At 38.8% G+C, this 18,638-nt stretch overlaps 1 protein-coding gene across 1 annotated transcript in view; it reads right to left on the minus strand.

Annotated features, from left to right (window-relative positions):
- Positions 1-18,638, minus strand: part of TECPR2 (tectonin beta-propeller repeat containing 2) — a gene marked incomplete in the record, with an annotated part of 1,535,154 nt that overhangs the window by 1,169,898 nt on the left and 346,618 nt on the right. The window contains 1 exon segment of the mRNA XM_044074534.1: positions 7,780-8,753. Coding sequence (XP_043930469.1) covers positions 7,780-8,753 — 974 coding nt within the window.

Consider the following 18,638-nt stretch of genomic DNA (forward strand, 5'->3'; position numbering starts at 1 on the left):
AAGTGCTGGGCAGACTACAGAGGGTAAGGTTGCCCATTAAGCCCAGCAAATGTCAGGTGGGTATGGCAGAGGTCTCCTGCATGAGAGAGTGGGGATTGGTAAGATCAGGCCAGAACCTGCCAAAGTGTAAGCCATTCAGGCATGGCCTGCCCCTGCTACCAAAAAGCAGGTGAGGCCATTCTTAGGGACAAGCAGGGTACTAAAGAAAGTCTGCCACCAGTTACAGTACCATAGCTGCTCCCCTCACAGACCTGACAAGGAAAAACAAGCCAGATATGGTAGTGTGGACCCCAGCATATGAGCAGTCATTCCAGAAGCTTAAAGGAGCTTTGGGAGGACTCCCTGTGTTAGCCAGTCCAGATTACAGCAAAGAACTTGTTACGCAGGTGGATGATTCAAACCATGGGGTGGGGGCTGTACTTAGCCAAGTTTCCTCAGACGGAGAAGAGTACCCAATAGTATATCTCAGTCATAAGCTCCAACCCAGGGGGGAATGCTATCCAGCTGTAGAAAAGGAATGCCTAGCCATAGTGTGGGCACTGCAGAAAATTCAGCCTTATCTGTATAGAAGGAAATTCACTGTAGTTATAGACCATACTCCCTTAACATGGCTACATCGAGCCAGCCAGCAAAATGCCAAGTTACTAAGGTGTAGCCTAGGGTTGCAAGCATATATGACAGTGCAGCACCACAGTGGGGTTAGCAATGCCAACACAGATGGGTTCTCAAGACAGGGAATGGGGTAAGGTATTCCCAGATAGGCTCGGCCCTCTCAAGGGTAACTTGAAAAACTAGCTTGAGTTTTCGGGGGGGGAGGTAATTGTGATGCTGCCAGTCCAGCTAGCTGGAATTTTGTAAATAATTTTATGTCATTTGTGAATATTGCTATGATTTATACAGAACTGTATGTTATATACTGAGCTTCAAGAATGTAACCACAGCAATCCCTGCTGGAACACAGAAGATTAACTTACAAAACTTCATGAAAATAAGCTGAAATTAAGTGCTTTATGATGTACTATAAAACTTAGTTAAAGCAGCACGAAGAAAGGATGTCTAGAGCTAGAGGTTTTTCTATTGTCTTGGAGAGAAGTATTTACTATGTTTACAATGTAAAGTGTTTTATTGTTCTGTGACTTCCTAGCAGCTGCACATCTGAAAGATATGTACTTCTCACACAGAGATGGTAAAAATTCTGTTAGTATCTGTTAGCCTGGGAACTGAAGGCAGGTGACAGAGTGATGTCACCCAAGCTGACCCCGCAGTAATATTTGATAGTAATTTATGAACTCTCAGAGAAAGACTGCGCATTGTGTATCTGACCTGGAAACATCCATCATCATCATATGCACTTGCCTTGCTAATAGTAAGTAACTAGGGAAAAGTAATTTCTTTTAGATATAGACAGGAATATAGCAAAGATTTGTTTAGATGTTTTCTGTATTTGAAACTGCCCTGCAATGCTGTTTTAAAATATTCCCTGTGAGTCTGAATTCTGAAGTAACTGTGTTGATAGAGTATTGTCTTGTTCTTTTATGTATTTTTATTAAATATATTTAAACCTATATTTGTGAATGATATTTGTGAGACATATTTAAGCTCTGAGAGTACTTGCATTTGGTGACACTGTACAGGCCACTCCTAAATAACCTTGGTCTTGGCCACACTTACCCATTTGGATAATAACATTACACAGTAGGATTGGTCACCTTTTGTAAGGGCATTTATAGTAGCTGAAAAGTAGGGGCTGGTGGCAGTAATAACTACCTTATAGTCTGAGCAGAAGGGAGCATAGCTAGTTAACCTGCACCAGCCTTCCCCTAGTTTGCTAGGACCTCCAAAAGTCATTCTCCATGGCCTACTGATCAGTGGCATAGCTTGAGTTTGCGCCGCCCGGAGCAGAGTTTGCTGCCCTCCCATCCTCACAAAATCATGGTCAAATGGGGCCCACCCCATACACAGCCCTCTCCCTGCAGCCATTCCAATGTCCCATTAGTTGGCTACTTCTCCACATTTACCATAAACACTGTAATGTGCATACTTGTTTTACTTCTACAATGATTATTTGGATTTCACTTAAGACTTATTTTGCATTTTATAGCACAAACACTAATACACATCTGCTAAACAAAGCAATACAGTCTCTCAATGAAAATAGATTTATCATTAAAACTTATCTGCCTTTGAAACTCACACTCATTGAAACAACACAAACCCACATTCAAAGACAATGCATGCCATTTGGCCAGCGGTGGATCAAGATTACCTTTGGGCTGTTTTCAAATCATAGTCCCCTTACACACGAAACATACATGTGTTCTTTGATGCACCTTTCCGATTATATTAAATTACATTCCTTGTATAATATAGCACACTTGTTAGAGCACGTCTTAAATTTATTGTTTTGAACATTTTTCCAGTAAGCAATGAAAGAAAATGAATGAACCAATGATGAAAAAACTGCTCAATTCAGAACATTTCTATCATGAGTCCACTCAGACGTCTACAATCCACCAGTATCAGTAAATATGTACAATCTCTGCAGAAATAAAAATCTAAACAATTCCACATTAGAGAGTTCTTTAAGATCTGCAACTATTGAAGAGGTTGCTGCTAGCAAACAACTTTGTATTTCATTGTTTCTTCCAGAAATAAAAAATGTCTGTTGCCCTTGAGGAATAAATTGCCTATGTCACATTAAAAAAAATAAGCTAGTAATATTGCAATAGGGAATGGAAGGCAAACTGATAACAGTTTCATAGTTACTAGGTATGTCCACCAAAGAGGACATTCTCAGGACTGTAGCATCCACCCCCCTTTAAAAGTACAACACAGTACAGTATCAGCAATTCATCTACATACTATGGGAGTAGAACCCACAGCCTTCTGCATCAAAAGCAAATATTCTACCTGTTGTGCTACTAACAACACAAACAGACTTGGCATAAGCAGCACTAAACTTCTCTCCCTTTGAAGAACTCTGCAGCACAAGAAATCTGGAAAAAGCCAAAATTTATTGGGGGGACAAAAGCCCAAAACCAAAGACACATTTGAAACATTGCTTGTATAATCTTAGAAAAGCTGCTAGAATAAAAAAAGTTGTTACCATGCGTTTCTTGTATCCGCGGTGATACAGCAGTAGCGTTGTTACCTCAAAGCAAGAGGTTCTCCTGTTCGATTCTCGGCTGGAGTGCCTTGTGTGAAGTCTGCATGTCCTCCCCGCGGTCGAGTGGCCTCCAAAAGACAAGCGTGAATGGGTGTGCCTTCGCTGAAGGCTGGGCGTCGGGCTGGCAATTCAGCACCATAAAAAGTGACAGCCAATCATTAGCAGACCAGAGTTCCGCTGTGGCGACCCCTAACCGGGAAAAGCCAAAAAGACAAACAACCACCACCATGTATTTCCTGAAAGACAGGAAGACTGAAACTTAAATAGCTATCATTATTTAGTGAATTCAGTTCTCACTGATTTGCCAGAAAACCACAAATTTTAAGAGGAGCATTCCAGACATTTTGTAGAGCTATGGATAACTCCATGAATCAAAAGTGGTGGTGGAATAGGTAGAGACTTTAGGCTCTTGCTCCTTGTACGCAAGGTACAGGGTTTGAGTCTGAATAATTCTAATTAGCAGTTATACCTAACTGGGGCATTTACACACGTGTACACACACCCTTGCTTCCTTAAAATTGTACAGAGCAGCTTGCTTAGGACCACACACTACCTGGTTTCCTTAAACTGTACAGAGCAGCTTGCTTAGGACCTTGTAAAATAAAATGCAGAGCAGCTTGCTTAGGATCTTGTAAAATAAAATGCAGAGCAGCTTGCTTAGCTAATGGTCCATAATAAAATACACACCATTTAGCCCTCCAGATGATGATACACATAGTTCTTTTAGCTGGTTGTATATAGAGATAAACGCACTTTAGTCCTGCAGATGACATACACAGTTCTTTCAGCTGGTTGTATATAGAGATAAAAGGACCATCGGCTAATTGCTTGAAAGGACTAAGTTCTTGGACTTGCAGCCTAAATGCAGAAAATCAGCTAATTGGTTGAATGGTCTAATTGGCTCGGACTTGCAGTAAGATACACTGGCACAGCAGAAATAAGTATAGTTTCGCAGAAGAAATAAATACATTCTCTCGTACTTTTAAATACGTTCTCTCATACTTATAGCGACAGCATATAAAATACACTGGCACACACACATTACACATACCTTGCTTAATTAAATTGTAAAATAAAATACAAACACACACACACACAGGCGATTGACCCCAGCAGCAGACTTTTATAGCATGGCACAGCAAATAAAATTGGCTAAACACAGCTTGCTTGAAGGGACTTAAAGCATTAATAAGTTCTCGGAACCTCAGACTTACAGCGACAGCAGATAAGTATAAGATACAATGGCACAGCAGATAAAATCGGACTTTCACACAGTTCTCGGACTTGCAGCACAGCAGATGAAGTACCACAGCCATCAGAAAGGGTAAAAGCTATGCCACTAAGCAGCATATGAGCCCACAGTTCTTTTTTCTTACCTGGAGGCTGGGACATGTGGGCGGACTCTGCAAAACTTATCACACACACACTAGCTTAGCCTTTAAAAGTAAATCAAAGCAGTACACACACAGACACACAGACACACACACACACACACACACACACACACAGACACACACACACACACACACACACACACACACACACACACACACACACACACACACACACACACACACAGCCATTAAAAAGCAGCACACACACACACAGCAGCTCAGTCGTTAAAAGTAAATCAAAGCATTTAAAAGTAAAACGAGTCTCTCTCATACAAAGCAGCTCAGCTGTGAAAAGTAAAATGTGTAATGCCTGCAAGTTATTTCTCCTGCCGTTAAGAGTACATAGCAGCAGTCCGTAAATACATTCCGTTAAACAGCTCACCTACACAGCCGTTAAAAGTAAAAGAAAGCAGCAGTTCAAATGTTAAAAGAAAAACAAAACAGTAAAATGTAATGCCTCCTCTCATACAAAAGCAGCTCAGCTGTTAAAAGTAAAATGTACCTGCCGTTAAGAGAATATAGCAGCTGTCAGTAAATACGTTCCGTTACACAGCTCAAATGCTTGCAAGTTCTGTTAACTCTAAATGTAAAAGCAGCTCAGCCATTAAATCAGTAAATGAATCTTCTGCCGTTAAGCACATATAAACTCTACATTTTATTTTTTTACCTGGAGGAGAAGAAAGATGTGCTGGAAGGCAGACTGGTCTAAATTGGCTGGGTAGCCTCGTGAGCCTGATGTCATCATGCATGCCCTGCACGCGATGACGCCAGGAGTAAAAAAAAACTCTTGAAATTCGGAAATTAAAGGGGCCACTTGGGAATTCATGGTACCCCAATATTTTGCCCTCTAAACCAGTATTTACTGAGGAATACAGTACAGTATGGTTGAGAGGTATGTGACCCCTCAGCTGAGATCTTAACCCTATAGCTGTGCCAGTGGAAAATTTTATTGGGGATCTGGAGAAAGGAGGACAAACCAGCCTCAGACTGACTGTGAGCTCTGTATGCTCGTAAGGGAAATTGTACTTCACCGTATGTGTACTTGCCACCCTCCCACTATGTATGTCCTTCACTGTTGTCAGTGGTGAAGGCTAAGGCTCCTTGATTACTGGGTTAGTGCAGGAGCATCACAATAGTAAACAGAGTAACTGTTACATTTGTAATATTTTGTAAACAAATTACCATATCTCAGCAACCACTCAAGTTTTACACATACTGTCAAGCAGCACTTTATTTGTCTAACTGCGAGTTTTCATATGAGGCTAAGGAATTCTGTTACTTGGTTGTTGAGATATTCAGAAAAATGTGAAAATGATATCAATGTCATAAGAACAACACTTAATAACTATTTACCTGCGCAAGACAGAGGCCAAATATTAACACAGCTGAGTTTGCCATTATGCAAGCTTTAAGATGAAATATTTTGAAACCTTGTACATAGCAGGGTTTCAGACTTATTGATGCAAATATGAACTAGCAAAATTTGACGCCTAGAGGCATCAGTAGGAGTTAACTGTAGATGCACTTGGAGGCATCACTGGGATGTAATGAGTTAACTCTCCAGTTAATTTACTGGGTCACCTACAGTGTTAGGTGCTAGATGCATCCCAAGCTTCCTTCTCATACAGCAAGTCACTCAATTAAAACCAGAGTCCCTAAAATAGCTGACATCATGATCTGACGTCAGGCAACAGCAGCAGCTCCTGTAATAGAACTATTAATATGTTGATCACATGTGCACTTGACAGCTCCAGGTTTTCTGGTGCTGAACATGATAACATTCCAATGATGCATGTTAGGAGAGTGCTCCAAAAATAAAAACTGTTAACTAAGGCAGTGTACTAAGCCCATCAATTTTAGCCACAGCATTCTGATTACATGATGTGCTTAGATTTACACTGCAGGCAAAGAGACTGAAGGAATCAAACTTTGAAGAGATGGAAAATAAAGAACCACATAACACTATGAAGTCTCAAACCTCTGCTTTAACCTCCATTTTAAACGAATGCACAAACAAATAGATTTTATGATCTTAGGAGTACAAATCACCCTTAAACCTAAGCATATTGCACCATTTGTGGATCAGAAAATATGTGCATCCACCAAGCATGTGAGCTTAAGATTTAAACAGGAATCATGACAAATGGTGCAGGAAAAATAGTATAAAATATTCAGCCATTGCAGAACCCCATTAAAGTAAGATCACATTGGACTCTTTCAGGAAAAAAGGGGTATACTAGAAACAAGGGACAGTGTTTACAGAACGAAAAAGAAAGCTTAGGAACAAATGAAAAAAAATGAAGATGCATACACAATTTGCCTTTCCTGCGTCCAATACACAGGTAGATAGCAATCTCTCAGACAACCACATCACCACTGTAGTTAGGAAGTCCTTCTATGTAGCACATCTCATCACAAAAGGTTTCTCATCCACCAAAAAATAAGTCATTATCTCTCTCTTTACTCATCCCTCATCAGACCCATTATAGAATACAATGCCCCATTTGGCATGTACCTCTCTAGACACCTCCAACAACTGGAAAGGCCACAGAAGTTCCTCACTAAGAGGATCTTAGGACTCAAACACATGCCTTATGCAGATAGACAAACTTAACTTTACTCCACCTCATATCGCCTACTTTGAGGCGATCTCTGCTTGACATACTGAGCCATGTCTGACTCAGTTTTGCTAGACATGCTTCATCCGAAAAAATCTCAATCCCTCCGTCCTACTCATTCCAAAGACCTTAACCTTATCACTACATTAAACAGAACCTGTGGGAGGGATAGGTTCCTAACCCAGAGACTTCCAATACTCTGGAATAAACTCCCCATTCACGTCAAGCAGAGTACCTCACTGGCCCTCTTCAAGAGAGATCTTGATGAGTGGATGGGAAATAGGAAATTCACCCCAGGGACCACTTCAATCGCATTGCTAAATAGGGGCACAGGGAATTGATGTCTGGTAAACCAGATGAGTGGGAACACTACTGGGCTAAGCTTGCATTGGCTCTAGCGCCATTAGCCTAGTACTTGCCTATTAACACAATGAAATAATTAAAGAATCCATGACTTGAGAATTGAAGCAACTCACTCAGAGAACAGGATCTTTTTGTAAAACATATAAAAAATGGTTGCACCAGGTGCAAAAAAAAACAACCATTAAAGCTGGCATTTAAGCAATCCCCTCACATTAATCAAAAAACATTGAAATCTCACCTGATCAGACTTTAGAAAGTCTTCCTCTTCTTGTCTGCTCTTTGCAAGACTATGGGAAGAGACAGTGTTTTTAATGGGGCTGCCTTCTGTGACACTAGTCTCTGACAAGGAATGAGGCAGTGCAGAACCATAAATGTCATCCTCATCACCGGATGATGAAAGCACGTCCCTTGGTGCTTTAGGGTCATGTGTGTTTATGCTCACTTTGGCAAGCACACATTCTTCACCATCATCAGAGAACCGTTTGCACACTTCCTTTTGAAACAAATCTTTCTCCTGCTGGTCTTCATGAAGCTTGGGTTCTGTTTCTGATCCACCTGCAAGCACACACACTGGAACAGAATCTAGCTCCTCAGACTCAACAGAATTGCTTTTTTGCACCATGTCCAACACAGCTCCATCTTCACACTCACCAGAAGTAGTCAATACAGCTTCCATCTCATCTACAGTGTCTGGCACTGCAGATGGCCCATGAAGTCCACATGGAAGTGTTGTACGCAATGTGTTATCAATATAATCCAATTTGCCATTGATACCAAGTTCTTCTGTGGAAGACTGCACACTCCCTTCCCTTTGTTCAAGGGATGGCAAAACACTTTCTAAAATCCCATTGCTCTGAAAATCTGCTGAAGAAAGAACAACACTTGTACTGTTGGAGGAGTGCATTTGGTTCAAATTTCTGGAATGCAAAATATTGTCAGTTGTGCTGACATGATCTCCCAACCTGGAAAAGGATTCCTGAAACTGTAATGGGCATAATGCATTAAGACTATCATCTTGTATGATACCATGAGACCCATAGCTGATGATGCTGTCTCTGTCTGGGGAGTCCATGTTTAATTGGTCAGCACTGCTGCTTAGAAGGCTTGTTCGGTCAGACAGAAAGTCAATGGTACAATGATCACTCGAGAGCTGTCGGTCATAACTTGGAGTGCTTTCAGAAGAGCTGATACCCCTTTTTCGGTTTCCATTTTCTAAATTGGAAAAGAAAATAGATAAAAGTTCTTGTGAATAAATGAAACAAATGATTCTTTTATTTAAGTGACTGATTCAAGTCTTAAGGAAAAGACGACTGCTAATAACTTATGTCAGAAATGTACCACAAGACTTAAGCACTCAAGTTATACATTTCAGTTTAATAAGAATTTTAAATAGAGTTTTATTAGATCAAAATAATATTCCACAGTGACCCTGCTATTTGAAACAATACATCTAGGATGCAACCGATGTAAACTGCTGAAACTAGACTTCTAAGACTCCAGCTCATATTTTCTAACACCATGGTGTAATGATACTTTGTTAAACAAAGTCTGTGTGTACAGTAAGCAAAAAACATTACAACCTTATGACCAACAATGTTTGCAGTTTTCATTTCGTCTGCACTACATTCAATAATCTAATTTCTCAGCTGGCACAATGCTTATTATAATACAAAATCAAATCCTATCTTCAGCTCAACATGGATTCAGGACTGTGCACTAAGTTGGCAGATTTTTAAAAATTCCCTGCAAGTTACTCAATTAAAAATACCTGATGAGCAAATAGCTGTAACTAAGGAAATTATTCTTTTGAGTTGGGACACAGGATCTGATTCGCCTAGACATAGTAAGGCCTTATTAAATGTAATTCTATTGGCAGTCAAAAAAGGAATTTAATAAATGGAAATAAAATTCTAAACCAACTGAATGTGAAGTATTGTTATAGAAGAGAGAAAAAAAATGGAAGCGAGATCTGTAGAAAAGGGGAGGAAATGCTATAAAACAAACGGAAATTGTGGGAGTAATACATGTAGAATAATGTTCAGGAGGTAGAATGAGGATTAAGAGAAGGCAGAAAAAAGAAAGATGATGTATAATTTATGTAAATACGATTTGTTTTCTTTTCTGCTAATGCATGTTTTCCTATGTTTTAAGTGATTGGATGTTCAAAAAAACAGACTCAGGGCTGGTCAGTTTAGTGAAAAAACCTGCATCCTTGATATATAATCTTCACTCATGTCAGTGAATGCATAAATATCAGAAGATTTGTTCAATAAGATAAGAACCAGGCTTAATGTACAAGGCAAACAGCTTCACATAAATTGTGAATGAAAGCTCTGATTACTCCACCGTCAGGATAGCTAGCTGGGCATCTGGAAGCAGTGCAACATTTGAAGTATCTGGGTATTACTACATGCAAAATACCTTAGACTTCCCTTAATTTCTAAGGCGGTACTTTATGGGCACAACAAAATGACCAAACTGTTAATTTATCAAGTTTATGAAGCTGCCTTGTTATGGAAAGTATATAAATTTATGATGCAGTCTTTTTCACTGCAATTGCTTCTTAGACAATAAACCAACTCTTTAATAGTCTACAAACTTGAAGAGTAATTTTGAAAAAAATGCAGTGTTTCTATACAATTCATACAAATAAAACTTCTCATACATTACATGCACAACACAGGTCATGGCTGAAAAGGGTAAACAAAATTATCCCAGTACATGGAAAATAAACAGTAAGTTATCCTTCCAAAGCTACCCACCTACCATTAAACCTCACTCCTCCACCTCCAGAACATTGCTCTGCATGTATTATTTCCACAAATTCCACTTTTCTATGTAATTTGATCCCCCCTCTTTTTTTTCTAAAGATCCCAGCCCCTGTTCTTTTATCTACTTGACAATCTTCTGAATTTCAATTACGGATGGTTTAGATTTTGATTTCCATTTTCAAGTATTTGCAGTTTTTTGGCAGCCAACATTATTAAACTTACTAAAGTCTGGAAATGTCTGGGCAATTCAGATCCTATCCTTAGTTACAACCATTTGCTCCCCCGACATTTCTGACAAAGTACTCTGTAGATAATTTATAAAATCTGCCAGCTCATTACATTCCAAAAAGCATGTTCTCAATTAACCTTCTCTCTGTCTTGTCACAACTTCCGCATTTGCTACCTATTGCAGGATTTTTTTTCTGAAGTCTGCTTGGGGTAAAATAATACACATGCAAATACTTCCAAGCAAAAAATCCTAAGCATTCTGGATTTTGTTGCATACTTGAGAGCCATACAGATATATTGCCATTGTTCTTTTGTATGCAGCCTTTTGGTTCCCTTAAACCACCCTGCTCTCCTCCCAAATATTTTTTTAACAAAATTATGATCAACTTCTCTGGTTGATAAAAATATGCGTAACCTGTATATAAAACTAAAGGTTCTAGATACACATCACTGCTTGTATCACACTATCCACATCCATAATCAAGGGCTTCATGGGCTTCCAGCTTCTCAATTTTTACATTATCTTTTATTTAGTTTCTTCCCGCATATACTCAGCTGCTATAATAGAATCTTTTTTAATCCATATGCCTAAAACGTCATCTTATGTCCCCATTAATATGGGCACTGTTGAACAAATTCACGTGTGGACACACAGCACACCACTATAAGCCTTTGTTTTATCTTCATTTATGCTTTATCTTGATAAGACCTAAAACTATCTTAGAATGTTCCACAACACTGAAATGTCCTTCTGGATACCTCAAGGAAAAAACATTTGCATATAAATAAAACAAAATAAACACCACGGACAAGGAGAGCCAAACCAGAGAGAACTAAAAAAGTACGGCTTTATTGAGCAACAGAAAGAGAAGTCAGTCAAGCGCTTTCGGCAGGTAAATACCTGGCTTTCTCAAGATAAAAAACAATGCAATTGAGGTGTTTAAATACATAAGCATCTAATCACGTGATCCCTAATTAATGTACTAAACATTCAATTAAGTAAATTGTTAAAATGCCCTCCTGTATATACGTAAGTAATGCTTAAAATAAATGAAACATGCGAAAAATAGTTAGAAAATCATTAAAAAGTCACTAAAAAATCACTGAAAAATCACTGAAGAAATAATTTACAGATTAAAAATGTATATGTAAATATGTATAAGAATGTAAATGCAAAAACAGTTGCTAACTATAACCGTGAAATTCATAACCTAGCTTTTCTTAGCTTGAGCACACTAGATATACTAATATTCTCATTGAGACCAGGGGGTCTTGCAACATTGAGTCTAAGCTGCCATTAAAGCTCTCTGTATTCAAGACGGGTTTCCCAGTCACCTCCCCTGGCGTCCTGTGTCACCTGTTCAAGAACCATAAACTTCAGTTGCATATTGGGTGCTGCAAGACCCCCTGGGTCTCAATGAAAATATTAGTATATCTAGTGTGCTCAAGCTAAGAAAAGCTAGGTTATGAATTTCACGGTTATAGTTAGCAACTGTTTTTGCATTTACATTCTTATACATATTTACATATACATTTTTAATCTGTAAATTATTTCTTCAGTGATTTTTCAGTGCCATTTTAATGATTTTCTAACGATTTTTCGTATGTTTTATTTATTTTAAGCATTGCTTACATATATACAGGTGTTTTATTTATTGAGTGAGGGCATTTTAACAATTTACTTAATTGAATGTTTAGTACATTAATTAGGGATCACGTGATTAGATGCTTATGTATTTAAACACCTCAATTGCATTGTTTTTTATCTTGAGAAAGCCAGGTATTTACCTGGCGAAAGCGCTTGACTGACTTCTCTTTCTGTTGCTCAATAAAGCCGTACTTTTTTAGTTCTCGCTGGTTTGGCTCTCCTTGTCTGTGGAGTTTATTTTGTTTTATTTGTCTTGGTTCGTTGGGAGTCATTTGCATATAAAGCTAACCTTTCCTAATTACCACAACAGTTATACCCTAGAATTTGAAACCGGCTTATTTTCTTTGACAATGTATCAATATATAAAAACATAGCGGAAAGAAGATACCTCTGCTTAATTCTTCTTTTTAAACACAGCTTGCCGGACATAAACCCTCCCACCTTAATTCTTGCCTCTAAACCCTTTATATATTCTCCTAATTACCCTATTACTATATCAGGGAACACAAATGCTATCACTTACATACTCACAAAAACCCCAGCTGACTATCGAATGTCTTCTCTTCATCAAGACAGACCAAAAGCAATGGCATTTTCTTATACGCTATTTTCCTCTAGATCATCATTTTTCTTTGAAATATTTGGCAAATGCTTGCCTCCTCACCACAAAACCACACTGATCCAAATCTATCAATTTTGGCAATGCTCTTGCCATTCTGTTAGCTAGTGTATACATATACTTTATAATCATTTAAAATTGAAATGGGTCAATATGAAGTTGAGTCGGACAATCTTTACCATATTTGGGTAATGCAGCTACCACAGCTTTCATCTGAGATGCTGGTACCCCAACACACACACACTTTTTTTTTTTTTTTTAAAGCCTTCCACATCTGTATCACTTTCTTCCCTTCCAAACTTCCACTGTAATATCATCTGTTTCTGGAGATTATTCATTTCTACTTTCTGTGGCCCAAGTTATGCTAAAAGATTTTATGCTCTGGAGTTACCAATAAATAATGTTAACAGATGCCTCTGTAACTCATGTATACTATACAAATATCCCTTACTTTCCCCTTTAGCTCCCTATAGTTGCTCCTCTTGTTGAGATTTCCCTTGCTTTTTTTTCAAACCAATTTTATTTTATCCCATAGTCCAGTAAGAAACCGCCAGTGTCAAATTTTACTTCATTACCCTGCTTCTATATCTTAATTTTTACTGCAGCATGATCTAAAGCAATTTTTCAATAGGTTTCAAAGTTTTATTTTTTTGACATTTGTTTACTGAGAAAGTCCGACTGGGTATGAGTCCATTTTCAGTGGAGGTACAGGGAGAAAAGCTCCACAGTACAATTTAAATAGAATTACAAATCAACATTGGTTACAAAAACTAAGTCAATCACACAGAAGAACAATTTGTGGATACAATAAAAGAAGAAAATAAATATAAAGCAAGCAGTGAAGTTCTAGCAAGAGACTTGGGTTGTAAATTTCAGTCAATTTCTGGGATAGATAAAGGTTAGTGTAAGAATAGAGAGAATGAGCGTTAGAAGGTTAAGGGATTATAAAAATGTCAGGCTAGAAAGTAGGTAATGCAGGAAGGGAAGTAGGATAGAGCAAGAAAAACTCTTAAGACTGGGGAGAAGGGAATGGAAAGAGTACTAAGATGACGCAGAGCATGGGCAGATCAAATTATTGGTCAGATGTCCTTTCAGCTACACTTGAAGGAATAGTAGTGGAATACAAGTCAGATTGATTCTGGAATGCTATTCCATGATTTGGCAACACAGTGAAACTACAGACTAATGCCATTAGATCATTGAGGTTTGTAAATAGATAGTAGAAATGTGTGAGAAGAGCATAAGTCATGAGATGGAACAAAGTAGTGATGATGTAGCATGTGAAAATGAGTTGTACAGTGTTTTGTGCGTTTGTGGTAGTTGATTAAAGGTGAGAAGGTGGAGTAGTTTGAGCCAGTTTAGGGACTTGAGAGCAAAGCAATTGTAAAAGTAGTGGGCTTTGGCTGTGGCATGTTTAGCCATTTTATTATAACACTGACTACGTTTTGCTTTGAGGGAAGAGAAGGACTGGTTAGAATAGGTGAAATGTATAGAAGGGAGGGTAAAGACAGGTGATGGCAAGGGTTACTCTTCCAGAGCTGGAGATTAATTTCTTAGCCCTATACATCATGCACAATTTTTGATTAGTTTTTTTTTTTATGGTTGTTACGGATATGCAGGTCAAACTTAAGATTGTTGCCGATAGTTATACCCAACAGTTTTGTGTGAAACCACATCAATTGAAGCATTGTTCACTGAAGTAATATCAAAGTTAAAAGGGGTCTATATTAGAACATCAAAGTTTTAAAACTTCGAATGTTCTAATATCGAACCTTATTCAGCAAAAGCTGAAAATATCAAAGCAACAGAAAATCAAATTTTTTCCTAGAGAAATAATTTGGGTGTCCTTTTCTGTTGCGTCGGTATTTTCAGCGCTGTGGTGGAAAGTTACGGGTCGGGTTCATGTAAGTGTGCGATTGAGTGCAGGTTAGGTATTTGTGCGATTGTGTGGACATGAGGGTTAGGGCAAGTTAGGTGGGTTAGGGTGCGGGTTAGGTATGTGTGCGATTGTGTGGACTTGAGGTTTAGGGCGCGGGTCAGGTAAGTGTGCAATAGTGTGGACGTGAGGGTTAGGGTGGGGTAGGTGAGTTAGGATTAGGGCACGGGTGAGATGATTGTGCGATAGTGATGGACCTTGGGGTTAAGGTAAGTGGATAGTTAGTGGTGTGTGTATAGTTTAGTGTAGGGTTAGGTCTAAGATTTTAGGTGTATGTGTGTGGATTGCTGTTTGTTTGGTGTGCTTGTGTTGTGTGCATGTGTTTTTGAACAGCAAATTTTTTCTCTAGGAATAAATTCGTTGTTCTGTAGGTTTGATGTTTTCAGCTTTCCCTGAATAGGGTTCGATATTAAAACATTCGAAGATTTGAAACTTCGATGTTCTAATATAGACCCAGTTAAAAGTATCTGGAGAAAATTGTTTTGGTAAAAATGAATGTTTAGGTTTTTTGGGGGGTTAAGTAGTAGATGGTTGTCGGTGAGCTAAGACTCAAAGGAACTGGATGCTTCTCGAGTTAATCTCTGTAGATGAAAAAGATTGCTGGCAGAGCAGATTAATGTAGAGTCATCTGCATACTGAATTAGGGTCGCTTGTTTGGCGGCAGTATTAAGATGGTTAATAAAAACGTTAAAGAGGAGTGGACCGAGTATTGAGCCTTTGGGCACCCCACAGTGCTGACTGGTAATTAAGGAGAGAAGTTAGAGTTCCATTTGACAGACTCTGTTAGAGAGATAGCTAGTGAACCCCAGTAAGGATGTTTCAAGTTAAGCCCAGAAGAGATAGTTGGGATAAGAGTTTAGGGTGGGAGACTGTATCAAAAGCTTTGGATAGATCTAAGAACAGAGAAAAGACAGTTTCCTGAGTCACAAGCTTTGTTGACAGTGTCAGTAAAGGATAGTAGAGGACTGATAGTGCTGTGTGGTGGTCTGAATCTAAGTTGGGTGGGACAGAGAAGATTATTGTCAAGTAGGTATTGAAATTGTTTATGGATACATTTTTCTAGAAAGCTTTGATTGTGGTGCAAAAATAGCAATTAGCCTAAAGCTAGAAATTGCTGTGGAGGTGCCACCTTTGTGTTGGGGAAGCATGGATAACTGTTGCTCCACAAGGAGGGGACAAACTTCCCTGATAGATCTATTAATGATTAAGGAGAGTGGGTAGGCAATTGAGTCAGCAGCCATTTTTTAGGAATTCATTAGGAAGATTTGTCTGCAGAGGGGGAACATGGCTTGAGCTTGCACAAGAGGGATTTGATGAAAAAAGTGGAAACTGGTTAAAGGGAAAAATGTAGAGTGACAGGTAATAGGAGGCTGAGAGAAAGTAGAGGGTGATGGAGGGAATTTGTTAGTGATGGAAGCTATGCTACTGGTGAATTAAGACTTCAATTGAGATGCTATGTCAGGGGAGGTACTATCACAGGAGGGTTGAAGAGGACTGACTTCATGGGTGTAGGATTTTTTGATACTGTGCCAGAAGGTTTTTGGACTGGATTTGTGCTGATCTTGTGGCTTTGCATAAAATTGTTTTTTATCTAAACTAACCTGTTTCTTTACAAGGTTACACAGTATTTTGAAATGTTGTAAATTATTATGAGTCTTATGTTTTAGGCAAGTTGTTTAAGTCTTGCCTCTTTTTTGCATGAGCAATCCGGTATAGACAGAAAGCAAAGGAGTACAGTTGGTTTTGACTCTGCTTTCTGGTGGGAGCTAAACTATCCAAGGTGTGTAGGAATGTAGGTTTGCAATGAGCTTTCAGGTGTTTTTTTTTTTTTCTGAATCCCCCGAGTGTTTAAAATCATCCACGGGGGCGCCTTGTAGTTTAGAGCTGAGGGTGGTAGCACAACAAAATAGAACAGGAAGGAACAGGTTAGAAGGCCAGCATTAGGTAATTACCATACTGAGCTCAAGGCATATAACGCGAGATAGATATCCTGTTTAAGTAGCTACAAAACCAACACAAAAGAATACATCTAAAGCTAAGATTGATCATATCAGACCGTTCTTATTTTTGACTAAGCAGCACAGCTATAAAATCCTAACAGCAGCTATAGGATGTAGGTCGCAAAATTAACTTAAGAATCCCTACCACAGCAGCTATAATCTGGTTACCATTTAAACTATGCACAGCGAATGCCAATAATCAATGCTCTTAGTCCATCTACTTCAGCAAAATTACATTAAGCACAAACATTTTTTTTAGTATGCCAAAGTAGAATTAGACAGACAAAGTGGATACAGGGTGTAGGATTTTTTGATACTGTGCCAGAAGGTTTTTGGACTGGATTTGTGCTGATCTTGTGGCTTTGCATAAAATTGTTTTTTATCTAAACTAACAACATGCTACAAATTATGAGTTACAGTTACATTATGCACAGTATATTATTCCTGCAGTAAAAACCTTGACCTAACTTCCTATAAAATAAAATGCATTCAAAGAGCTATTGCATAGCTCATTTAGAACTTAAAAATAGATTACAGTCAATGAACATTGAATTAACATCCTGTGAAATAAAATGCCCTCAAAGAGCTATCGCACAGCTCATTTAGAAAACTTGAACTAAATTACAGTCAAGTACAATGGTATACTGAATCCAAGCTACTGCTACAGCACTTTGTACAATAAACTATGCCTGCAGTTAAAAACAATGGATTAACTTTTCGTTACACGAAAAGTGTACACAGACCCACCACCAAGTACATTTATAAAAAACGAACACAATAATAAAATGAAAAAAATCTTGCCTATTTAGTGTGCACACTCCCAGGAGAGAACAATAAGGGAGACTGGAGTTTACGGAGATCAGAGTGAAAGTGAAATTGGAAAAAAAATGGCTCCAGCTAGGATAGCTTTTGAGTGGTGTAAATCTCATGGGAGAAGGCAACAGAATGGAGTTAAGGGGGACAGGGATGAAGAACAATGAAGACTATGAGTAAAACAGAGATACAGGACACCCTCAGGTCAAAAACTTCAGCAGCAGAAAATCAAAACACTTGTTATGGGGCCAGTGAAATATTGGGAGCACAGTAGTAGGGTATACAAGTTTACATAACCAGCATTAAAGAATATAAGCTTAAGGATGTTCTGTACTCCTCAAACTCAGCACGGTGGAATCAGAAACTGCTACAATTCTTAATTAACTTAAGATGGGAGGGGGATAGCCACACTGGAGGTGTGCACACTATACAGATTCTACTACTTCTTCTTTCGGCTTTTCCCAGTTAGGGGTCGCCACAGCAGATCACCTGTCCATTCATGACTGGCAGTGGAGTTTTATGGTGTCGAGTTGTCAGCCTGGCGCCCAACCTTCCACAGAAGGCACACACGCATCCACTCACGCCTAGGGCCAATTTAGAGTGCCCAATCCACCTACAGCATGTTTTTGGGATGTGGGAGGAAATCAGAGCACCAGGAGGAAACCCATGCGACCACAGGGAGGACATGCAGACTCCGCACAGAAGGCACCCCAGCAGAGGATCGAACCGAAGAACCTCTTGCTGTGAGGCAGCAATGCTAACCGCTGCACCACTGAGGCCGCCCTGTGCACACTATATAGATTACAAGTGTAAAAAAAACATGTAATATTAAAACTATTCAAGAAAAAAACACTGCATACTGAATAGCCGATTAACAGGAAAAAAGTTTATACATACTTTCTTATTTATAAAGTGTTTTGGCAGGTTTGCAGTGAGCTTTCAGGTGATTTTTTTAAAATCCTAGTGTGTTTAAAATCATCCAGGAGGCACCTTGTAGTTTAGCAGTATTATTTAGTGTGCATACTCCCAGGATAGGATATTAGGGGAGACCGGAGTTTACACAGACCAAAATGAATGTTGTT

This window comes from Protopterus annectens, chromosome 6.part0, assembly GCF_019279795.1.
Source record: "Protopterus annectens isolate FY-2018-M chromosome 6.part0, PAN1.0, whole genome shotgun sequence".
In the NCBI taxonomy this organism is placed as follows: Eukaryota; Metazoa; Chordata; order Ceratodontiformes; family Protopteridae; genus Protopterus; species Protopterus annectens.